Source organism: Macaca thibetana, chromosome 5 (assembly GCF_024542745.1).
Source record: "Macaca thibetana thibetana isolate TM-01 chromosome 5, ASM2454274v1, whole genome shotgun sequence".
Lineage (NCBI taxonomy): Eukaryota > Metazoa > Chordata > Mammalia > Primates > Cercopithecidae > Macaca > Macaca thibetana.
The window spans coordinates 135525363-135547609 of NC_065582.1; the positions used below are offsets into that span (position 1 = coordinate 135525363).

Sequence of the window (22247 nt, forward strand, 5' to 3'; positions counted from 1 at the left end):
ATGTCTGGGCCCTGGGAAAATTTGGATGAGATAAAAAGGTGAGGAGTAGATTTTGAATGTTTGTCTAGTGAAATTACTATGCTTAGTTTAACTCTATAGATGACAGAATATACTTGGGGAAAGATAAATTCCATTTTTGCAAGGTCACTTTTCGAAGAATTTTCTTAAAAAGGATGAGTAATATGTTCCACAAGCTTGGGCCACTATAGATAAAAAGCAATTTTGTTGGGAAGTCTATCCACAAACCACAAAAGCCTAGCTTATATTTTCACATAGGCTTTCTGCAAAATTTCTTAGCTTTCCTACAACATTCAAATAATTATTTTAGGAATTATTCTTAGAAAATAGATATCTGCAAATGACATTTTAGACTATAAAAATCAAGGTCATGCTTCTCAGGGCTACATCTGTATTATCCCTGACATATATTTAGACATACAGATCTTCCACAAGGCTTTTTGGGAAGAAACATTTCCTGATTTAGCACCAGATGAGGTTGGAGGAAGGATTAGACATGAGACTTTATTCATAAATATCTTGAAGAATATTAACAAAATAGTAAATTCTTAGCATGAGATTTTTAAGCAAATACATGGTACTGGCTCATTTTAAGGTTAAATAAATCACAATTTCATAACAAAAAATGTTTTGAAGCTTTGCATTACTGTAGGCAATTATAACTTTGATTTACTTTGTAAAATATTTAAAAATCCAACTTGTTTTATCTTATATAATGAGTCATAAAATTTCAAATTATCCCCTTTTAAACAAAATGCACACTATACCGCAAATGGCTTACATTTAAAAAGTTATTCCTAGCTCTTGATTTCTTCTCTTCAAACACACACAAAAAATATTAGATTGGTTGATATCTAAGGCTCCTTCTAATTCATCATCTCATGATTTGGCTAGTTACTGAGAGGATTGACCATTCATAGGAGGTTAACACCAGGGGTCCTGAGTTGACTTTAATCTGCTCTACTAGAATTAGGAAAATAATGGTCACTTACAGGTAAAGGATCGAAGTTTTCATCCACTAAATGGTAGTTTCCGGCTCCAAAGAATACTTGCCTCATCACCACTTCTATTCCCATTCGGGCTGACAGGCCCAATTTATCCAGCCACCTGGGACAGAGCGAGACCAAGCTTTCTTCAGGTTTGGAAACAAAATTGCTCAATTCTAATTGCACACCATCTTGATTTTATTTATTTATTTATTTAGAGACAGGGTCTCACTCTGTTGCCCAGGCTGGAGTGCAGTGGCGTGATCATAGCTCTCTGCAACCTCAAACTCCTGGGCTCCAGTGATCCTCCTGTCTCAGCCTCCCAAGTAGCTGAGACTGAAACCGCCTTTGCAGAAATTATAACTGAGGAAATTCTGACAGTGAAAGAGATCAGACCTAATTGACTCCATCTTGCTTCTGACCTTTCAGCTGTCCTTATTCATTCCTGGGTGTAGGCTGAACTAACTTTGGGAAGAAATTCAGTTCATGGTTTGACTCTGAAACAAAATTGATAATAGCCCTTTTCTGAAAAGACCCCCTTCTTGCCTGGGGACCCGTCTACCTTTGCAGGACTAACAAATTAGCTACAACATTAGAGATTACGGTGGCTCCAAGAGTGTGAACCTTCCCAAATTGTTCCTGGGGATAACATCACTGTTGTAAAAACCTAAGATCAGCACTTGAAATATCTCGCAGACCCTGAACTGGATGGATCAGTTGAGACCACCCAGACTGGTAATCTGGCCCAACCAGTTCTGCCATCCCATCCAGGAACAGAAGACAGCAAGAAAACCTCACTTCCACTCCCTATGAGTCTATCGTCAACCTGACCAATCAGCACTCTCCACTTCCTAAGCCCCTACCCGCCAAATTATCCTTAAAAACTCTGATCCTCAAATGTTCGGGGAGACTGATTTGAGTAATAGTAAAACTCCGGTCTCCTGCACAGCTGGCTCTGCATAAATTACTCTTTCTCCATGGCAATTCCTGTCTTGATAATCGGCTCTATTTAGACAGCAGGCAAGGTGAATCCGTTGGGCGGTTACAGGACCACAGGTGTGTGCCATCATGTCTGGTTCTGATTTATTCATCTTTGAGGGAGGAATTATCAGGAAGCCAGAAAAGTGTCATCAATTATAAATAAGTCATTTAAATGAAATGGCAACTGCATGCAGCAGCAGCAGCAGCAGAATCCCTCCCTTTACATCTTTCCATACGATAACAAATCCGAGAAGACTGTTACCATGCTAGAGGTATCCCTTTCAGGGTGAGACAACTTCCACAAAGCAAAGTAGACAAATTCCCACCCCTATAGACAACTCCTGGTCCTATGAGGTCCCTGCACAAACAATGTGTGAGGGCTGATGAAAAAGTTGCCGTCAGCAAGGGTAAAATGTAAAATAAGCAGAATTGCACCTAAGCTATTATGGGCACCTCTTTCCACTGCTCCTTCTCTATCCCCCTCTCCCCGACACCCCAGATCTTTAGTTAATGGCAAAACAAACATCTCCATTCTTTATTCCTCATGCTTCCATGGGCATAAAGGATTTGCGGTTTATTCTAGGCTTATAAGAATGAGGATGAGAGAAAAAAGAATGAAGATGGAAGAGAAAACAGAAACAAATCTCGCTTTTTTTTTCTTTTTTTTTTTGGGACAGAGTCTCGCTCTGTCTCCCAGGCTGGAGTACAGTGGCACAATCTCGGCTCACCGGGTTCACACCATTCTCCTGCCTCAGCCTTCTGAGTAGCTGGGACTACAGGTGCACGCCGCCACGCCTGGCTAATTTTTTGTATTTTTAGTAGAGACGGGGTTTCACCATGTTAGCCAGGATGGTCTCGAACTCCTGACCTTGTGATCCGCCCGCCTCGACCTCCCAAAGTGCTGGGATTACAGACATGAGCCACCTCGCCCAGCCGAGAAACAAATCTCAATGTGAGGACATAGCACTATAGATTAAAAGCACTAACAGAGTTACTAAATGTAACTAAACCAGTATTTTAAAGCAGTCAAGTTTGTCGTGTTGGATAATGAGATGATTTAATAAATCTTTAAATTCAATGATAGCTCCTCTGGTGGGACCTCATATTTTAGGCTTAAACTTCTTGGGAATCTATGAATTATAGCTACATACACTAAGTATCCTCCTGAGAGACAAAGCTGTAATATGCTCTAACTTGCATTTTTTTTTTAAGAGACAGGGTGTGGCCAGGCGTGGTGGCTCATGTCTGTAATCCCAGCACTTTGGAAGGCTGAGGTGGGCAGATCACTTGAGCTCAGGGGTTTCAGATCAGCCTGGGCAACATGGCAAAATCCCGTTTCTACTAAAAATATAAAAATTAGCCCAGTGCGGTGATAATTCTGTAGTCCCAGCTACTCAGGATGCTGAGGCAGGAGAATCGCTTGAACCCGAGAGGCAGAGGTTGCAGTGAGGTGAGATCGTGACACTGCCCTCCAACCTGGGTGACAGAGGGGAAAAAAAAAAAGACAGGGTCTCACTCTGTTGCCCAGGCTAGAATGCAGTGGCACCATCATAACTCACTGCAGCCTCAAACTCCTGGGCTCAAGCAGTCCTCCCACCTTGGCCTCCCAAAGTGTTGGGATTACAGGAAAATACCATATCCGGCTATATGCATTATTTTACAATGTACTTCTTTAGAGGAAGGACTACTTGACATATTTATGGGCCATAATTAAAGGACAAAATTTCTAAAACAATTTATCCTTATAGTGATTAATTTAGGACCCTTGTCAAAGATGTCCATCAAGCTTTAGTAAATCATTTTCTTGCAAAATCTGGCATGAATTTTGGGGCTCAGTCACTGAAACTGTCTTTGATCTGCTTTTTGGCTGGGGAGCTATTTCAGTGGAATAGAAGGATGGAGAAGAGCTGCACTCTGACCCCTAAGGCCAGCGCTGCTTCACTCACATAAAGCCAGCTGCAAAGGTGTCGGATAGCAAGGGCGCTCCGCCTCCATATGCAGAGCTTGTTTCTCCTAACCAGACCTTCTTGCCAGGCCTGGTGCTCTCAACCACCTATAGAACAGAAAAGTATTCATGGTAATTGCAAAAAAGCTGACCTGTGGCTTCAACTGTGGTGTTGAAGATTAACAACATTCAAAACTTTGTATTCCTAGACCTACCCATCCTATATGGTTATAAAATATGTCCACAGTCATTTAATGGGAAATTTTCTTTTATTGAAATAGTAGGCTGTGGAAGGAATATGAAGTGAACCAACCCATTCTTATCATCTATGAGAGTTAATTCTACTAAAGGCTATTGGAAATATTTCAAGTTTCTAATCACACACATGGGGTAAGACCCAATGCTAAGGGGGAAACTAACAGTGGATAAGTCATAATACTTGTTCTCTAAAATTAGAAAAACATGTAAATATACATACCTATAGAATTTAGAACTAGCTAGCCTATAAAATAAGGATTCTGGTTTTACATTAAAAATGTTAAAAAGACTATTACCTGGAAAACTTTTTGCACAGATGAAATAAAAATGTCCAATACATCAGGATTTAGAAAATCTTCTTCAGTAGCAGTTCGTCCATTCAAATAGTAGCTAAATTATACAGAAAATATTCAGAAAAAAATAACAAACTTTATTTTCTGCTTTTAAGCTAATTGCTGACCTTATTCTTCTTCTTACCTCTCCCACTCACCTGTTACTAAAAAAGGTAGAAGTTCTACTAGACCAAGATGGAAGGGGGTTATGAGGAGGAATCCATTCTATGCAAGTAAACTAGAAATCAGTTACTCTGTCTTGAAAAAACACAGTGGCAAGTACATGTACTCCTGGATTACTGGTTCTTTGGCAAGCAATTGGTGTTAGCTACTTATATGTTCCATGGGTTAATTGGCACTGTTCTTCTGTATAAAGTGATCTTTATAGAAATTACTATATTATTTAAAATAGCTTTAAATTTTCATTTTATTAATATTAAAATTGGAGCACAGTGCTACTTGAGACACTATTTGTTTCCTATTTGAACTGCAGTCAATTGGCAGTTAAATGGAACTAACTTTTTGAATACTAGATAATAAATAAAGCTAGCCTTACTTTCCTAGTATTAAGAATAGGAGACATACTTACTGATGCCATGTAACTGAATCAATCACTTCACCACCAGCCTTCAGGAAGCTAGAAAAAAAAATTTTAGTATCACTCAGTCATCATATGATAATACATATATATGCACAATATACTCATGAGAGTTTTATTCCCTAGAAATGGGCTGGTTACTGCTTTAGGATGAGGTAAACACAAACTTCCTAATTTTGATAGCAAATTTTATCATAGGTGCTATTTGCTTCAGATCCCTTGATATTCTGAACCTGTCAAAATTTCCTCTTTTGGTAAATCATGTATGCAGGCAGCAAATTGTTTAATAACATGTGGACTATTGAGGATTGTCTATCAGATTTTTTTTTTTTTTTTTTTTTTTTTTTTTTTTAAGAAACGTGGTGGCTGGGTGTGGTGGCTCATGCCTGTAATCCTGGCACTCTGGGAGGCTGAGGTGGGAGGATAGCTTGAGCACAGGAATTCAAGACACCAGCCTGGGCAACATAGGGAGACCCCATCTCTACAAAAAAATTTTTTCAAAGTAGCCAGGTGTGGTGGCGTGCACCTGTAATCCCAGCTATTTGTGGGACTGAGATGAGAGGATTGCTTGAGCCTGGGAGGTCATGAGCCATGATTGTACCACTGCACTCCAGTCTGGGTGACAGAGCAAGACTCTGTCTCAAAAGAAAAAAGAAGAAAAGTAAAGTGATTCTGCATCCTCTAGTTCCTACCTCTTCAGCATCTCAGCAGTCTTTCTTCGAGGCTGACCAATATCAGGACCATAGAGTTTTGCATTTTTGAAGGTTGACTTTCTTAGAAGTTTATGCAATTGAATAAAATCTTCTCCTAACTGCGACCCATTGATGAAAATATCAGCCTTCTTAAGGAAACTGTTAGGTTCTGAAAGATAGCAATTCTCAAAATATATATCGAGAAATGTATTAAAAAGCAAACATACAGCAGTATATAAAAGCAACAAAACATTTTCCAAATTACAAAAACTTGTAATTCAGTCAAGAAAAGTAAAACCAGGTCTGGCGTTACGGCTTATGCCCGTAATCCCAGCATTTTGGGAAGCTGAGATGGGAGGATCCCCTGAGGCCAGGAGTTTGAGACCAGTCTGGGTAACACAGTAAAAAATCCTGTTCCATGGAAGGAAAAAAAATTAGCTGGATGTGGTGGTGCACCCTGTAGATCCAGCTTGGGAGGCTGAGGGAGAGGATCACTTGAGCCCAGAAGGTCGAGGCCGTAGTGAGCCATGATCATGCAACTGTACTCCAGCCTGAGTGACAGAGCAAGGCTCTGTCTCAAAAAATAAAATAAATAAGTAAAGTAAAACTCATAGTTATAAATAAGATACTCCAGAAAAACAAAACAAAAATTTTAACTGTATAACGGAGATATGAGGGGCTATTAAACAATTTGAAGTTAATAATGAGGGTGATAAACCAATGGATATGGATATCTGGGAACTAGCCTGTATTCCATATCTAATAACTTCATTTACTTTGGATAAAAAAGGTTTGAGACAGGGCACAGTGGCTAATGCCTATAATCCCAGCACTTTAGGAGTCTGAGGCAGGAGGATTACTTGAGGCCAGGAGATTGAGACCAGCCTGGGCAACACAACTAGACAAAAGAAAAAAAAATTGGCTAGGCATAGTGTAGTCCTAGCTAATCAGGGACTGAGGTGTGAGAGACTGCATGAGCCCAGGAGTTGGAGATTACAGTGAGCTATGAACACACCACTGCACTCCAGTCTGGGTAACAGAGCCAGATCTTGTCTGGGAGAGAAAAAAAAAAAAAAAAGTTTGAGCAGGAAGACATGTGCTTACCCTATTACTACATTTCATCTCCCATTTAATCCTCATTTCCATTGGCTGATATGTGGAAAAAGCACTCTATGTTTTGAATACATGTGGCGAATCATGAAGACTTATAGTTAAAATTTACAAGTTCTTTACAAAAAAAGAGTGAAGACAATCAGGAGCTTGACCCACGTAGGATTCTATACGGGCAGGTTGTAGACCACTGGGTCCAGAAACGAAGGTTGCAATGGGGTTACTGAGATTAGCTGACACGTTTGAGAAACTGAAGAAAGAAGGGATGGATAAAACAAACTGCTGACTTCCCAGTTTTGCTGAGTCCAGTCTGCCAAGCAAAATAGGGTTAAGTGATTCTGAAAATCTCAAGGGAATTTAGGAGCTGGGAAGGTTGCTGACTCCAGCTGGTTCTCACCTCAAATGTAACATAAACTGGGATTGGCAATAATAGGTTCTGGAATAGATACAGTAGGAGTTTTCTGCCATATGCACTTCCAAAAGTTGTATTGTTGAGCACTTGCAAGAATGTGCCCAGGCAGAAGTCTATTTGCTAATATTAAAAAGAGTGTCATAAGAAATAATGCTAGTGGGGAATCTCCTTATTAATGAATTGTTCCCTAGGGTACTTACCATTGCCTAGTTCCCAAGACATGTTATACCTCTTGGAAGAGCAGTAGTCCAGGAGCAACTGAGCATTAGAACTGTTCCACTGCAAATCTGCTGTTCTTAATAATGCATTTAGGCCAAAGATCAAGTCCAGTCCTGAGCAATTTGCAAAAGTATACAGCATATCTACAGAGCTTCCTAAAAGAAAAATGTCACAATTTAATGGTTAGATTGGCACCACGATGAGGAGGCCTCCAGATGTGCTTTTCGTAATGAATACCTATTTCTGTTGTTAAACTGAAGAAATTCTAATTCTAACAAATGATTATAATTATGTTTATGAGACAACAAAATTGGACAAATTAAAAAAATCAATCTAACTTCATTTGCTCCAGATGTTGAATGAAGTCCCATGGAAGATACCAGAAGCTCTAGTCTGACACTTAGGTTTTGTTCAAGTGATATCAGGAGAATTGGGGAAGCCACAATTTATAGCTCAGTGCTCCACATGCATGGCCAGACTGTCATTAGTTAGCATAAACCCCACTCTTTGTAATCTAAATATCTCTAATCACAAGTTAAAAAATATTTTAATAATTTTCATTATATTTAAAACAATTTTTAAATACCTGTATATGATTTATTAATTTAAAGTGAATCAAATTTCACATTAAAAAATTGGCCTAGAGTTATAGGACTGGTTTCCAAACTCTGTGCAAGGCAAGTTGGGGAGCACCAGTGAATGCATGGGCACAGCTGCAGGATTTAGCAACTAAAAGTGCAGGGCACCTAAACTTGAACTTCAGATAAGCAGTTCATAATTTTTAGTGTATGTCCTATGTAACCGTTAAGAAATACTTAACACAGGGGCCAGGTGCAGTGGCTCATGCCTGTCATCCTAGCACTTTGGGAGGGTGGATCACTTGAGCCCAGGAGTTCAAGACCAGCCTGGGCAACATGGCAAAACCACATCTCTACAAAAAGCACAAAAATTAGCAGGGCATGATGGTAAGCACCTGTAGTCCCAGCTAGCTACTTGGGAGGCTGAGGTGGGAGGATCACCTGAGCCCAGGGAGGTCAAGGCTGCAGTGAGCCATGATCATGCCATTGCACTCCAGCCAGGGCAACAGAATGAGACCTTGTCTCAAAATTTAAAAAAAAAAAAAAAAAAAAAGAAAGAAAAAAAAAAAATAATTAAAATGAAAAGAACTATTTATCTGAAATTCAACTCTAACCAGGCAATACTATTCACAGAGGCACTGTAGGCTCTTTTAAGTTTGCAAGGGAAAAACATCAACATCTGTTGGACAACACAAATCCTATTACTATTAGGTTGTGTAGACCTTACAATTTAATAATCAAAACACAAGTATTTTTTGTGGCCTAGGCGTGCTGTAAAAAAATTTTCTGTGATATTAAGGTGCCATAAGTTTGGGAACTTCTGTACTCTGCTTTTTAAACCATTAGCTGTTCTATTATCACATTTCAAGAGTGGCAACAATATAATTTTAAGTGTTGTCTTTAAATTGATTATCATATGCATAATACGTCCTTCCAATTTTCATGTATATCTACAGTCGTTTGTTAAAGAGTAATTCATTCCTGAACTTTTGTAGTTAAAAAAAAAAGACCTCCATCTATCTGGCAAACTTTACAACCTTTCTCCTTAAAAGTGGCTTTGTTTTTGTTTTGTTTTTAAGTCTTTGGCCTGAATATATTAACTATTTAGACTGGGCACGATGGCTCACGCCTGTAATCCCAGCACTTTGCGAGGCTGAGGCAGGTGGATCACCTGAGGTCAAGAGTTCCAGACCAGCCTGCCCAATACGGTGAAACCCCATCTCTACTAAAAATACAAAAATTATCTGGGTGTGGTGGCATGCACCTGTAGTCCCAGCTACTTGGGAGGCTGAGACAGAATTGCTCGAACTCGGGAGGCAGAGGTTGCAGTGAGCTGAGATTACACCACTGCACTGTAGCCTGGGTGATGAAGCAAGACTCCATCTCAAAAAAAAAAAAAAAAAAAAAAAAAAAAAAAAAATTAACTATTTACTATTAGCTATAAAGACCACTAGGCAGAAACAACTCTTGCAAGCTGCTTTAGGTGTTTTGATATTTGCTGTGTCACCCACTTCCATAATCTGCTGCCTACCATCAAGGAATGACAGACATTTGGGTTTGAAAAGCTCCCTAGAGTCCTGTGACCCAGAATTCTACTGGATCTTAGAGCCACAGTTTCGGGCAGTATGGAGGCTTTGGGATCACCAGCCTGTGCTTAATCTCCACCCTCATTTTTCTAGGGGGAAACTGAGATTCCAAACAAGGTAAGTCTTTGCCCAATATCACACAGCCATTTGGTGGCAGTACCATTACTAGAGCCTGTTACAAGGGGTGAGTGACCTGCTTTAGTTACATATTATAGGCTTTTGTATTTCAAAATCATGTTGTAGAAAGTGCCCTGGATCAGGAATCATAAGACTTGAGCTCCAGGCATAGCTCTCCCACTTACAGACTATAATATGATCGCGGGTAATATCTTTACCCGACAGGAACCTCAGCTATGGATCTACAGTCCTGGGACAAGCACCATCACATGCCTACCTATAAAACCAAGGTTGAAATGAGACATGTGAAAACTGGCTGTAAATCACAAAAATCCCTTACAGTTAAATAGCACTTTGTACTAGCCCTGTACAAAGATTATAGCGTTTTCAAAAAACCTGGAATGCTTGCACTCATACTTTACCCTTCCTCCATTTCTTCATTCTTCCAAATGTGCTTGGAGTTTACATAGCTTGAAATTCTATTATACAACTCCTATAACATAATAAACTGTAACATCTCCTGGAATAGAGGCTATTGATGACTGCGTTCAAATCCATTCTTTTTTTCTTTCCTTTTCTTTTCTTTTTTCTTTTTCTTTTTTTTTTCGAGACAGAGTCTCGTTCTGTCACCCAGGCTGGAGTGCAATGGTGTGATCTCGGCTCACTGCAACCTCTGCCTCCCGATTTTCCTTGCCTCCACCTCTGGAGTAGCTGGGACTACAGGTGGATGCCACCAAGCCTGGCTGGTTTTTGTATTTTTAGTAGAGACGAGGTTTCACTGTGTTGGCCAGGCTGGTCTTGAACTCCTGACTTCAAGTGATCCACCCGCCTCGGCCTCCCAAAGTGCTGGGATTACAGGCATGAGTCACCATGTCTGGCCACATCTACTCTGAAGAAAAAAAAAAAAAGCGCCACCTAGCCTACTCCTTCCCCAAAATAGGAAGAACAATTTAAAAACTTATAATTCATTATCTTATTCCCAACACTTTTCCAAACTCTCATCTCTTACTGTATAAAAAGTGGAGAGATCCTTGGAATGAAGATAAGCAAGATGAGACATTGAAAAAAATGGGAGACTCTTTCCCTTGGACTGTACCATGTAAGTCTATGTCAGCATCCAGTGTAGGCCTGGGTGTAGGCAATAGAAGAATGGGGTGATGAGGGGAACAGGTGGAGAAGAAGAACTACAAAGAGTTAGCTCACTCAGGATGATTAATAAGGGAGTCATCCTTTCTACAGTCACATCCAGCATTACATCTGTAACACTGCTTCCTTTTCCTGCTCAAACAGGTTTAAAATGTGAGTCTATATTCTCATGACAAATGTTTTTGTCATCTTCTACTTAAGTGGAACACACCATTCAAGAGGACCTGTGTTAGAAAACGTACCTATATATTCTGGGACACTTGTTTTTTTGTTTTGTTTTTTGCTTTTTTGTTTTGTATTGTTTTTGTTTGTTTTTTGTTTTTGTTTTTCTGAGACAGAGTCTCACTCTGTCGCCCAGGCTGGAGTGCAGTGGCACAATCTCAGCTCACTGCAACCTCTGCCTCCCGGATTCAAGTGATTCTCCTGCCTCAGCCTCCTGAGTAGCTGGGATTATGGGCACCCAACACCATGCCTGGCTAATTTTTGTATATTTAGTAGAGCCGAGGTTTCACCATGTTGGCCAGGCTGCTCTCGAACTCCTGACCTCAGGTGATCCACCCGCCTCAGCTTCCCAAAGTGTTGGGATTACAGGCATGAGCCACTGCACCCAGTCTGGGACACCTGTTTTAAGGGTGCAGGCCACTAGCTAAGCAATGAGCATGTCCTTATCTCTGCAGCCTTTTGCTACCTCTTCCTTTGTGGTATGTCCCCATGTCACTCAGCCATTACCAACCTCAGCCACAGGTTTACAACAATGTGTGGAATCTCCTATTGGCTTCTAAAATATTTGTCACTACAATGAGTAGATGCCCAAACTAAACACAGATTTCTGTTTCCATGATGTGCCCATGAAAACTGAAAATTTCAAGCCGGAAATCAAATGTTTACAAATACAAATAAAATTCTGTATTTTTTGTATATTTTAGCATTGCCAACAGGGTAGTCAGACTTACATTAACTAACCCAGTTGCATAGTTAGCAAAGGAAGGCATTTCCCCTGGTGTAGGAACTATGAAAGCCAAGTCTTGGAGTTGGAAACTTACCATTTTGGTAACAGAAAGATCGTGTGAAGTAGCAAAACTGTCTTAGAAATTTAAGATAAATTGGTATAATGTTTAATATGACCCCCCAAGACTTACCTATATCTTCTGGGACATGTATTTTAAGAGCAAATCCATTAATTACCTAATACAACCGGGTCTTCTCCTAGCAGAGCTATAATGATTTATTACAAATGTGACCTTACTTCTGTGGTTCTGTGGTACATGTCATTCCTTTAATGGGATCTGAAATGGCCCTGCCTTATGCCAAACTCCATTCAATAATTAATTATACTTAGTAAAGTGTCACAGTAGATCCCCCTCTTAAAAATGCAAAAAAAAAAAAAAGTTTTTTTAGAGGACAACATTAGCTATTAGCATATGAGCTATTTTCTGATTTCTTATGGATCACCTTTTTTTCTGTACCATATACATAAAAATGTATATAAATTTGAAATCTGATACATTGAACTCCAGGTAGTACATAGCAAAATCTTACAAGGATAATTTATTATCTTTGTAAGTATATAAATATACTAAAGTATAATTATTATTATACTTGAATAATGTTAACTAACCAAAACAAGTACAGTAACTTCAAGAAAATTTATTTTCAAAAGTCAAAAGAACAGTTTAAAGTATCTGAGCAGGTTATTTCTTTAACTGAGATATGGGGCAACATCATTCCTTAGTTGGGTATAAACATGAACCTTCAGATAAAAATATATTTCATAGTTAAAAAAGGACTGTGGCCAGGTGCGGTGGCTAATGCCTGTAATCCCAGCACTTTGGGCGGCCAAGGTGGGTAGATCACCTGAGGTCAAGAGTTCAAGACCAGCCTGGAGTCTGGCCAACATGGTGAAACCCTGTCTCTACTAAAAAATAGAAAAAATTAGCCTGTCATGGTGGCAGGCACCTGTAATCTCAGCTATTCAATAATCAATAATATGATCGGGGGTAATATCTTTACCCTACAGGAACTGAATAATCAAATATTCTTCATAATGAATAGGAGGCTAAGGCAGGAGAATCTCTTGAACCCGGGAGTCAGAGGTTGCAGTAAGCCAAGATTGCACCATTGCACTCCAGGCTGGGCAACAAGAGCGAGATTCTGTCTCCAAAAAAAAAAAAAAAAGGATTGCTTGTTTCACTTGCTTTAAAGCCCCATGTGACAATGTCATCCTAATTTGAAGACTGGAAGACTGTTTTAGTGACTGAAAATACAGTAATGGGTAGCTGAGCTAGCTCTGTGTTTGCAGAAGCCACAGAGGAAACAAAAAGAGAATGTTGCTTGGTGGCCAAGGCTGTCTGGAGTGACTCAGGGCCCTCCTGCCTAATGCTCTAAACCAATGCATAGTGGAGGTTATTTCTGGGTGGGAGACGGACAGCAAGGTATGAATGATGTTCACATTTTGCCCTTTATATGTCTGTATTTGAATTTTACATAAGGAATATATTCATGTTTTCCTTGACTGCCTAGTTTTTTAGAGCAGTGAAGGTCATTGTTAGATCATGAATGATTGATTTATCTTTCACTCTGTGGCTACTAGGCAATGTCAGATGAAGAAAAAAAACAAAATAAGTTTTGAGTTCAGGATTTCCTGTTTGGGAAATGCTTCAGTATTTTCAGCTTTATACAACTTCTGTAGGACTTGCTAGATCGGTGCCCGAGTCCAATCTATTCAAATATCTTTGGGGCTGGAACACCTCTAGGGTGCCTTTCATTTCTTACTCGAGTAGGTGCTGTTCTTGAACTTTTTCTGGTAGTGTTCTCGGAGTAGCACTTGCTCCTGGTAGGGCCATTCCGACCGTAACTTCTCCTCCACATCAGGAGGGATGGATCCAGATTTGCAAATATCTGCAAGTGGGAGAGATCATTTAGAGGATCTGTTTTCACAGTGAGCAGGCTGAAATCCCATGTGTTTATTTAGTTTGCTATTTATGTGACTAAAGCAGGATAATTAAGTTCTGGTTATGAGGTAGGAGAGCAGAGAAAAGATATATTCTGTAACATGTGTCAAATTTGCCGGGTCATGAATCACCACAAAGAAAACAACCAAGGGCAGGTTTCCTACGAAATATTGAACACACACTGAACATGGATATGTTGGACATAGCTCCAAGTTATTTAACAATTCAGAGGGTTCCTCAGAAGCTTAAAATTACTGGCCGGGCGCAGTGGCTCACACCTATAATCCCAGCACTTTGGGAGGCTGAGATGGGTGAATCACTTGAGGTCATGATTTCGAGACCAGCCGGCCAAATGGTGAAACCTCGTCTCTACTAAAATACAGCTACTCGGGAGGCTGAGGCAGGGGAATCGCTTGAACCCAGGCGGCAGAGATTGCGGTGAGCCAAGATCGCGTCACTGCACTCCAGCCTGGGTGACACTGGACGACAAAGCGAGACTCTGTCTAAAAAAATTTAAAAAGCTTGACATTACCAGAGAACTCTAATAGACAACACAGTGCAGTTCTCTTCAGGTTCACATTCAAAATCCATAGCAATTTGTTTTACATGGACTGTATCTGCAGTGTGGTGATTTCCTCTTGCCATCATGGGAGGTAGGATGGGTGGGAACCATTGACGTTTTTTCCCTTTGAATTTGGTACCATCAAAACTTCCGGGACCACAACATGTGCACTTGAAAAAAATCCACCCTGGCCAGGCACAGTGGCTCACGCCTGTAATTCCAGCACTTTGGGAGGCCGAGGTGGATGGATAGCTTGAGCTCAGGAATTCGAGACTAGCCTGGAAAACATAGTAAAACCCTGTCTCTACTAAAAATACAAAAAATTAGCTGGGTGTGGTGGTGTGTGCCTGTGGTCCCAGCTACTGGGGAGACTGAGGTGGGAGGATGGCGTGAGCCTGGGAGGCAGAGGCTGCAGTGAGCCAAGATCCCACCATTGCACTCCAGCCTGGGCGACAGAGCCAGACCCTGTCTCAAAAAAAGAAAGAAAAAAGAAAAATCCACCCCTTCCTGTCAGGCAGATCATTTCTTTATCACAAGACAGCAGGGTCGCCGGGTGCTGGCTGCCAGGGCCGGCTGACTGACCGATGACTTCCTTTCTGGAAAGCTGCACACTGACTTGCTGGTGGCTGATGCCTCATCCATCCCTGGGCTCACAGAGGATGTTTCAGAGGAATTGGATAACCCCAGTTTCCCCCACCAACCATCCTCCTAGACACAGGATGAAGACAACTGATGAGCAAAGAACAGTTTCCTGTCTAAACGTATGAGATCTTGGGGACACACATGGCTGGTGGGAAAGGGTCAAGTCTAAACAGAAACTAGGTTAGGTATGGCGGCTATGCCTATAATCCCAACACTTTGGGAGGCCAAGGCAGGAGGATCACTTGAGTGCAGGAGTTTGAGATCAGCCTGGATCACATAGAAAGACTGTCTCTACAAAAAATTAAAAAATTAGTCAGGTGTGGTGGCATGCACCTGTGGTCCCAGCTACTCAGGAGGCTGAGGTGGGAAGACTGCTTCAGCCCAAGAGGTCAAGGCTGCAGTAAGTCATGATTGTGCCACTATACTCCAGCCCGGGGAACAGAGTGGGACTCTGTCGAAGAAAACCACCCCCAAAACAAAACACAAACTCATAAACATTCCAACCTGGTATTCAAGGAGAACCCATCTGTCTTTTTTCTATTTTCTCTAATTACTATTATGTCAATGTAGCCCCAAATACCTATGAATTGCTCTAAATACTTCGTAACTGGAGAAAATAAACAGAAGGAAAAGATATAATATATGAAATACTCAAATATTCCTCATAATGAATATATACATTATATACATGTTATTATAATTCAGTGGTGTATACAATATTTTCAGTATCTTTTTTCTTTTTAAATTATTGAAAAATAGAGACAGGGTCTCTCTATGTTTCCCAGGCTGGTCTTGAACTCCTGGGCTCAAGTGATCCTCCTGCCTCAGCCTCCAAAGTGTTTGGATTACAGGTGTGAGCCACTGCGCCCATCCTAGTAATTGTTAAGATATGATTTAACTACCATTTGATGTCTGATAGCACTTCTGAAAGACAGGACAAATTTTCATGGCTCCCTAGGGCAGGTTTCTCAGGTGAAGGCCACAGACTTTCAATATCAGAATCCCCTGACAAACTTGCTCAAATCAGAATCTAACGTTGGAGCCCAGAAGTCCAAATATTTAAACTCACCCAGGTGATCATGGATCTCTTTCACCCACATTCTATTTTTAGAATAAATATCCTTCAATCTATCATTGTGTCTTCAGCTAGAAATACTCTCTTTAGTTTGATGCGATTCTACCCACTTGCTCTCTCCAAGCAGCTCTGTCCTTCAGCTACAATCACTGTTCTATTAATATTTACAGTACAATGAGCTCTCAGTTATATCCAGGACATCTTTTTTTTTTTTTTTTTTGTGAGGTCTCACACTGAACATGACAAACATCATGCTGAGGAAACCTGCCCACTGCCTCCTCCTTTTGTTCAGGTTCCTCCAAAGGTCAGATGAGGGGAGAGGAAGTTAATCTCTTATTAATTGTTAGGTGTGAGAAATAACAGTTTTCTCAAAGCATTCTCATGACAGACTGACGTTAATTAAAATATAGAGTTAATCCTTAAAAATTTTCACCCTGGTTGACTTGAGATTGCCAGTAACTTCTCTCTTCAAAGGTTGATTCCTTCTTGGGATCGAAAATTAGGAAGTCTGTCTTGGTGCCACCAAACCTCAGGTACGCAGGGGACAAGCCTCTGGCCAAGGTACGAAGCTTTGGAGAACTGTTAGGAAGACAAGCAAGAAAGTATAACTATTTTTTCCAAGACTATCTAGTCAAACATTCTTACTTCCTTCTTTCCTGGTGGACCTATTTCTTAACATTTGTCTGTGGAAGACTTAGAGGAGGAAATCGTATTGTTTCGTTTTCGAGACAGAATCTTGCTCTGTTGTCCAGGCTGGAGTGCAGTGGCACGATCTCAGCTCACTGCAACCTCTGCTTGCTGGGTTCAAGCAATTCTTGTGCTTCTGCCTCCTGGGTAGCTGAGATTACAGACAGTATTGTTTAATTTTTATTTTTTTTCTTATTGGGCATGATAGAAAGGGAATCATTGTTTAAAACAGGAAGCATCTCAATCTGAATCTAATTGAAAGACTGATGGTCTAGGCACCTGAGGGCAACTTTCAGCTGTAATTCTGGCAAGAGCTTTTGTGTGTGTGTGTGTGTGTGCGTGTGTGTGTTTGTGTGTGTGTGTGTGTGTAGGGATGGGGTCATGCTTTGTTGCCCAGGCTGGTCTCGAACTCCTGGCTTCAAGTAATGCTTCTGTCACAGCCTCCCAAAATGCTGAGATTACTGGCATGAGCCACTGTACCCAGCCAGGAGCTTATGCTTTAACTTGACAAGTAGGATAGTGTTCAACACTTTAAAAAACTCATAGCCTTTTATGATTGATGGGACAGAATGGAAACTAAGGGAAAGACAGCTCTGTGTCTGTCTGAAAAACAGATTGTCCGAAACTATGGAACAGTAAAAAGATCAGCGGTTACCACGAAATGGGGGTGGAAATGCAGAGAGGGAGGGATGAATAAGTGGAGAACAGGGGATTTGTAGGGCACTGAAAATACTCTATATGTTACTATAATGGTGGATACATGTCATTATACATTGCTGAAACCCATAGAAAGTACACCAACAGTGAACCCTGCTGTGGACTATGGACTTTGGGTAATAATGATGTGTCAGTGTAGGTTCATCAACTAGAACAAACACCTCTCTGGTGGCGATTTTGATAATGAGGGAGGCTATGCATGTGTGTGGGCAGGGGGTTTATGGGAAATCTCTGTCCTTCCATTCAATTTTGCTGTGAACCTAAAACTGCTCTAAAAAACAAAGTCTATTTAAAACACACACACGACTTGGTGCAAGACTTTTTAAAAAGTCTTCAAACACCTGTGTTTCCAGAGAAGTTTATAAATGACTTAGGATCTCTTCTCCTCTCCTTAACTCCCACCTCCCTTCACCATTCCCCACCAAGGAAAATCATTATTATGTATTTAAGTCAAATGACTTAAAATTATATAGGATTCTAATTTCCATCACTGATACCTCTAATTTGAGCAATTCTAAATGCATATTCTGTCAAACCAAAAATGCTCCGAATAGGTGCCTATTATGTGCTTAGAATGGTACCAAATGCTAGAAAATGGAATTAGAATGATCTATAATCCCCTCCCTCAAAAAGATGAGGATGTTCATAAATATTTATATGAGCAAAACTAAGAGAACAGAAGACCTGGGTAAGAGAAACACCTGTCATACATTTCTGAAGTATCAAACATGCAAGGCTGGCCACACTGCTTCCTGGAATGTTCTGAAAACATATTAAACCAATGCTAGTAACTCTTGGAATGGCCTAATTAGTTTGTCTACATGTAGGTTTATTTCAAGTCAGGAAATTATTCTTGGAGCACTAATTGCCAATTCTTCTTCTTCTTCTTCTTCTTCTTCTTCTCCTTCTCCTTCTCCTTCTCCTTCTTCTTCTTCTTCTTTTTTTTTTTTGAGACAGGGTTTCATTCCCATTGCCCAGGCTGGAGTACAATGGCATGATCTCAGCCCGTTGCAACCTCCACCTCCTGGGCTCTAGCAATTTGCTCACCTCACCCTCCCAAAGTGTTGGGATTATAGGCATAAGCCACCACGCCTGGCCAAATTGCCGGCACCTCTTAATATCTTAGGAATTAAAGATCTGATCTAAAATTTAAAATTTTAAGATGTGCTCATGCTTAATTAAATATGCTATGTAAGAATTTCAAAGTATTTCTTTATGCTTAGGAAATAAACCAAAAGATAGAAATTGAACAAAATGTAAGTCTCTTGTGGTAAAACTTCAGTGATTCCTCCTTACCATATTTTTGTTTGTAACTTGTGAGTCCCTAAAAATACAGTGGGCTCTGGCACTAGGAACCTCAGAATAAAGTGAGATTTTAAAATGTTGTCAACCCGAATTCACCCTGACTGAAATACCTGACAGCCCCAAAGAGCTCTAGGAAGGATGGCATCTGCCATAGGATCCTCAAAACCACAGCTAAATAAATGGAAATGCTGATCTAAGGTAAGGAAGAAGCAGCTATTTTCAGTTTGGTATGAACCCAAATAAAAATAAACTGTAGGGAGGGGAAAACAGAGGATGCACTACTGTTTAATGACTACAGAGTTTCAGTCTGGGAAGATGAAAAAGTTCTGAGATAGATAGTGGTGGTATTGGCACAACAATGTGAGTGTGGTGAATGCACCACACTGCACACCTTAAAATGGTTAAAATGGCAAGTTTTTATGTTTTGTGTATTTTGCCACAATAAAATAAATAGTACTTGTAGTGTAATTTTAACAATAAAAGAATATATATTTATATGCGAGAGAAGTATGCCTGGATGATAGCAATGATCATTATGTGGTGAGCTAGATAGTAGACTTTTTCATTGCTTTCCTGTATTTCACAAGTGTTCCATAACAAGCATGTGATATTTTAAATTATACAAGTTGGTGTGTGTGTGTGTGTTGGTTTTTTTTTTTTTTTTTTTTAGACAGGGTCTCACTCTATTGCCCCAGGCTGGAGTGCAATGGCATGATCTCGGCTCACTGCCACCTCTGCCTCCTGGGTTCAAGTGATTCTCTCGCCTCAGCCTCCCTAGTAGCTGGGACTACAGGCACCCACCACCATGCCTAGCTAATTTTTGTATTTTTAGTAGAGATGAGGTTTCACCATGTTGGCCAGGCTGGTCTTGAACTCCTGACCTCAGATGATTCACCCGCCTTGGCCTCCCAAAGTGCTGGGATTACAAGCATGGGCCACCGCACCTGGCCTTTGTGTCTGTTTTAATAGGTGAAAAAAACAAGATTTTAAGGAGATAAAGCCATCTGTTAATTTATTCAACAAATATTTGTTGCGGGCCGACTCCGCCAGGCATTATGCTAGTTGCTGGAGATGAATGGTGAACCAGGCAGAGATAGCGACTGTTCTCATACAATTTATAGTTTAGTGATAGATACGAACAAGTAAATAGGCAATTCTTAAAAAATGCTATGGAAACATTTAGAGGGGCTCCTAATCTAGACTTTGGGCTGAGGGTAGGAGGTTGGTTAGCGAAGGTTTTTCAGGGGAAATGGTTTCACTGCTAGACATTCAAAAAGAATAAACCTTATCTAGATTAAAGAGAGTGGGGTAGGATTGAAGAAAGCAATCCAGGTGAAGGGAAAAGTCTGTGCAAAGACCAGAGATAGAAGAGAAGCTGGCACCACTGATGAGCAGAAGGGTGTGGCTGGTGCCTAGAGATGGGGGGCAGAGAGGCTGGGAGAGAACAGAATGGAGAGGCAAATAGGGCCACATCATGGAGAGCCCCGTAAGCCACAAGTCCAGGAGTGCCAACTTCATATGAGGGCAACGGGGAGCCATGGAAGGATCTGAAGCAGTTGGAGTGACCTCACCAGACCTATTTTAGAAAGGAATCACAGGCTGCAGTACAAATAACTGAAAAGAAGGAGCAAGACTCTGGTCATGTTAATGTAGACAAAATGTGATGGACTGAGGTAAGGTGACAGCTCAGAGATGGGGAGAGATGGATCAATTCAAGACACACTTAGAAGTAGAAATAATAGATTTGGGTTTTTAAAATAATTTTTAAAAAATGAGACAAGTTTCACCTTGTTGGCCAGGCTAGTCTTGAACTCCTGGCCTCAAATGATCCACCTGCTTCGGCCTCCCAAAGTGCTGGGATTACAGGCATGAGCTACTGTACTCGGCCTAGATTTGATTATTAATTGGATGTTGAGGAGGAGTCAAGGATTACTTCTGGGAAGCACCTTGGAAGATGGTAATATCATTTGCTGGATGAGGAATAGGTGATAGATTGAAGATGGGGAGGAACAGGGAGGAGAAGGGGCGCTAAGTTTTGTAGAATTTGAGATACCAATGGAACACCAAAAAACATATTTCCATCCATCAGGTGCTTGGCCCTGTGTGCCTGGAACTCAGGAGACACATATAGGCTGGGAATATAGACAGGCAAGTCCCGTAGAAATACCAGGGACTGGCAACCCCTAGCTCACAGGTCGCAATGCATGGCCCTAAAACCAAGATGAGGAACTTCCTCAGAGAGAACCACTCCAGGCTGGCCCCATTCCACTGCCTTCCATCAGGCACTGATTCTGTTCCTTGGCATTTTGATTGGGTTTGATGATAGAGGAACCTCATTTAGATTCCTCTAGCTGTATTTGTAAGCAGTCGCGGCTGGGCAAGAGATGGGGAAGTGGGAGGAAATGAGCATCTGGAAAAGGAGTTGTGGCATCACATGACGGGCATCTGTGCGTGACCTGGGTCATGGCCTGGTCCTTAGAGGTACAAACTGTACCACCTTGGTTCACTCTCCATCACACTGCCCTGCCTTCATTTTCTTCATAGCATTTGTCGCTCTCTGAAATCAGCTTCCTTGTTCACTTCCTTGGCTTACTCTCTACTGCAGCCCCCATCTCTGCTGCAAGCTCCCTGAGAGCAGGGACCTGACTGACTTATGAGAATCCACCCAATACCTAGATAAGTACTTGGCACACCACTGGTGTTGAAGAAATACTTCAGTGAATGAATGAGCAAGGCCCGCCTGATGTAAGTGTAAGTCGGGGCCAGACGAAGACTGTTTCCTGAACAAAATGAAAACTCAATGCTATCTGGGTTTACCACTTGGACACTACCAAGTAAAAGAAATCACGTTTCAAAGTTTTGGTATTAAGGACCTTTCTGTTTATCTCTTTTGCAATGAAATATTTTCTTGTTTTGAGAAAATAATATTGATGCCCTCTGACAAAAACTAGATTTAATATGGCTGCAAAATATGCCACAAAACTAAAATTGATCAAAGGTACAGTATCTCAATCATACACAAGAAAAATAAAGGAAAAATGATCCCACCACCAGAGTGACGTGGAAATAACAGAGGAACGCATGAAAGAAGCTGCAGCTGTTCTATTTCTAGAGCAGTTTGTTAAGGAAAAAAAAAGGGGGGGGCCTGCAGGTGTTTTTATTTTACCTTTTGTACAAAAATAAGTTACTTCTCTCTGACACGAAAGCAGAGGTGTGCTCGAGTCGGCTGTACCACGTTGTCGGCCTGTGAAAGCCAAATGTTAAATCCGGAGAAATTTTGTGAGCCTGTTGTTAAACTGTTGGCAGTTTGGAACCGGCTGTGGAGGGAGT

The 22247-nt window shown here is 40.8% G+C and overlaps 2 protein-coding genes across 6 annotated transcripts in view; one reads left to right on the plus strand and one right to left on the minus strand.

The window, feature by feature from the left end:
* MRPS18C (mitochondrial ribosomal protein S18C) overlaps positions 1-22247 on the plus strand; it is an 856900-nt gene that overhangs the window by 703275 nt on the left and 131378 nt on the right. The window contains exon 1 of one of the 4 annotated variants that reach the window (XM_050790193.1): positions 16749-16752. The exons of the other annotated variants lie outside the window; for them this stretch is intronic. The gene's annotated coding sequence lies outside the window, so the exon portion shown is untranslated. Of the gene's footprint in view, positions 1-16748; positions 16753-22247 lie in introns of those variants that run through there. 4 annotated transcript variants of the gene reach the window in all.
* HPSE (heparanase) overlaps positions 1-22247 on the minus strand; it is a 40648-nt gene that overhangs the window by 10897 nt on the left and 7504 nt on the right. For both annotated transcript variants that reach the window (XM_050790149.1, XM_050790150.1), the window contains exons 2-9: positions 16642-16787; positions 13751-13876; positions 7533-7706; positions 5811-5979; positions 5110-5157; positions 4485-4578; positions 3932-4038; positions 1011-1125 (exon numbers count right to left, since the gene is read on the minus strand). In XM_050790149.1, the coding sequence (XP_050646106.1) occupies positions 1011-1125; positions 3932-4038; positions 4485-4578; positions 5110-5157; positions 5811-5979; positions 7533-7706; positions 13751-13876; positions 16642-16787 (979 nt within the window). The remainder of the gene's footprint in view (positions 1-1010; positions 1126-3931; positions 4039-4484; positions 4579-5109; positions 5158-5810; positions 5980-7532; positions 7707-13750; positions 13877-16641; positions 16788-22247) is intronic.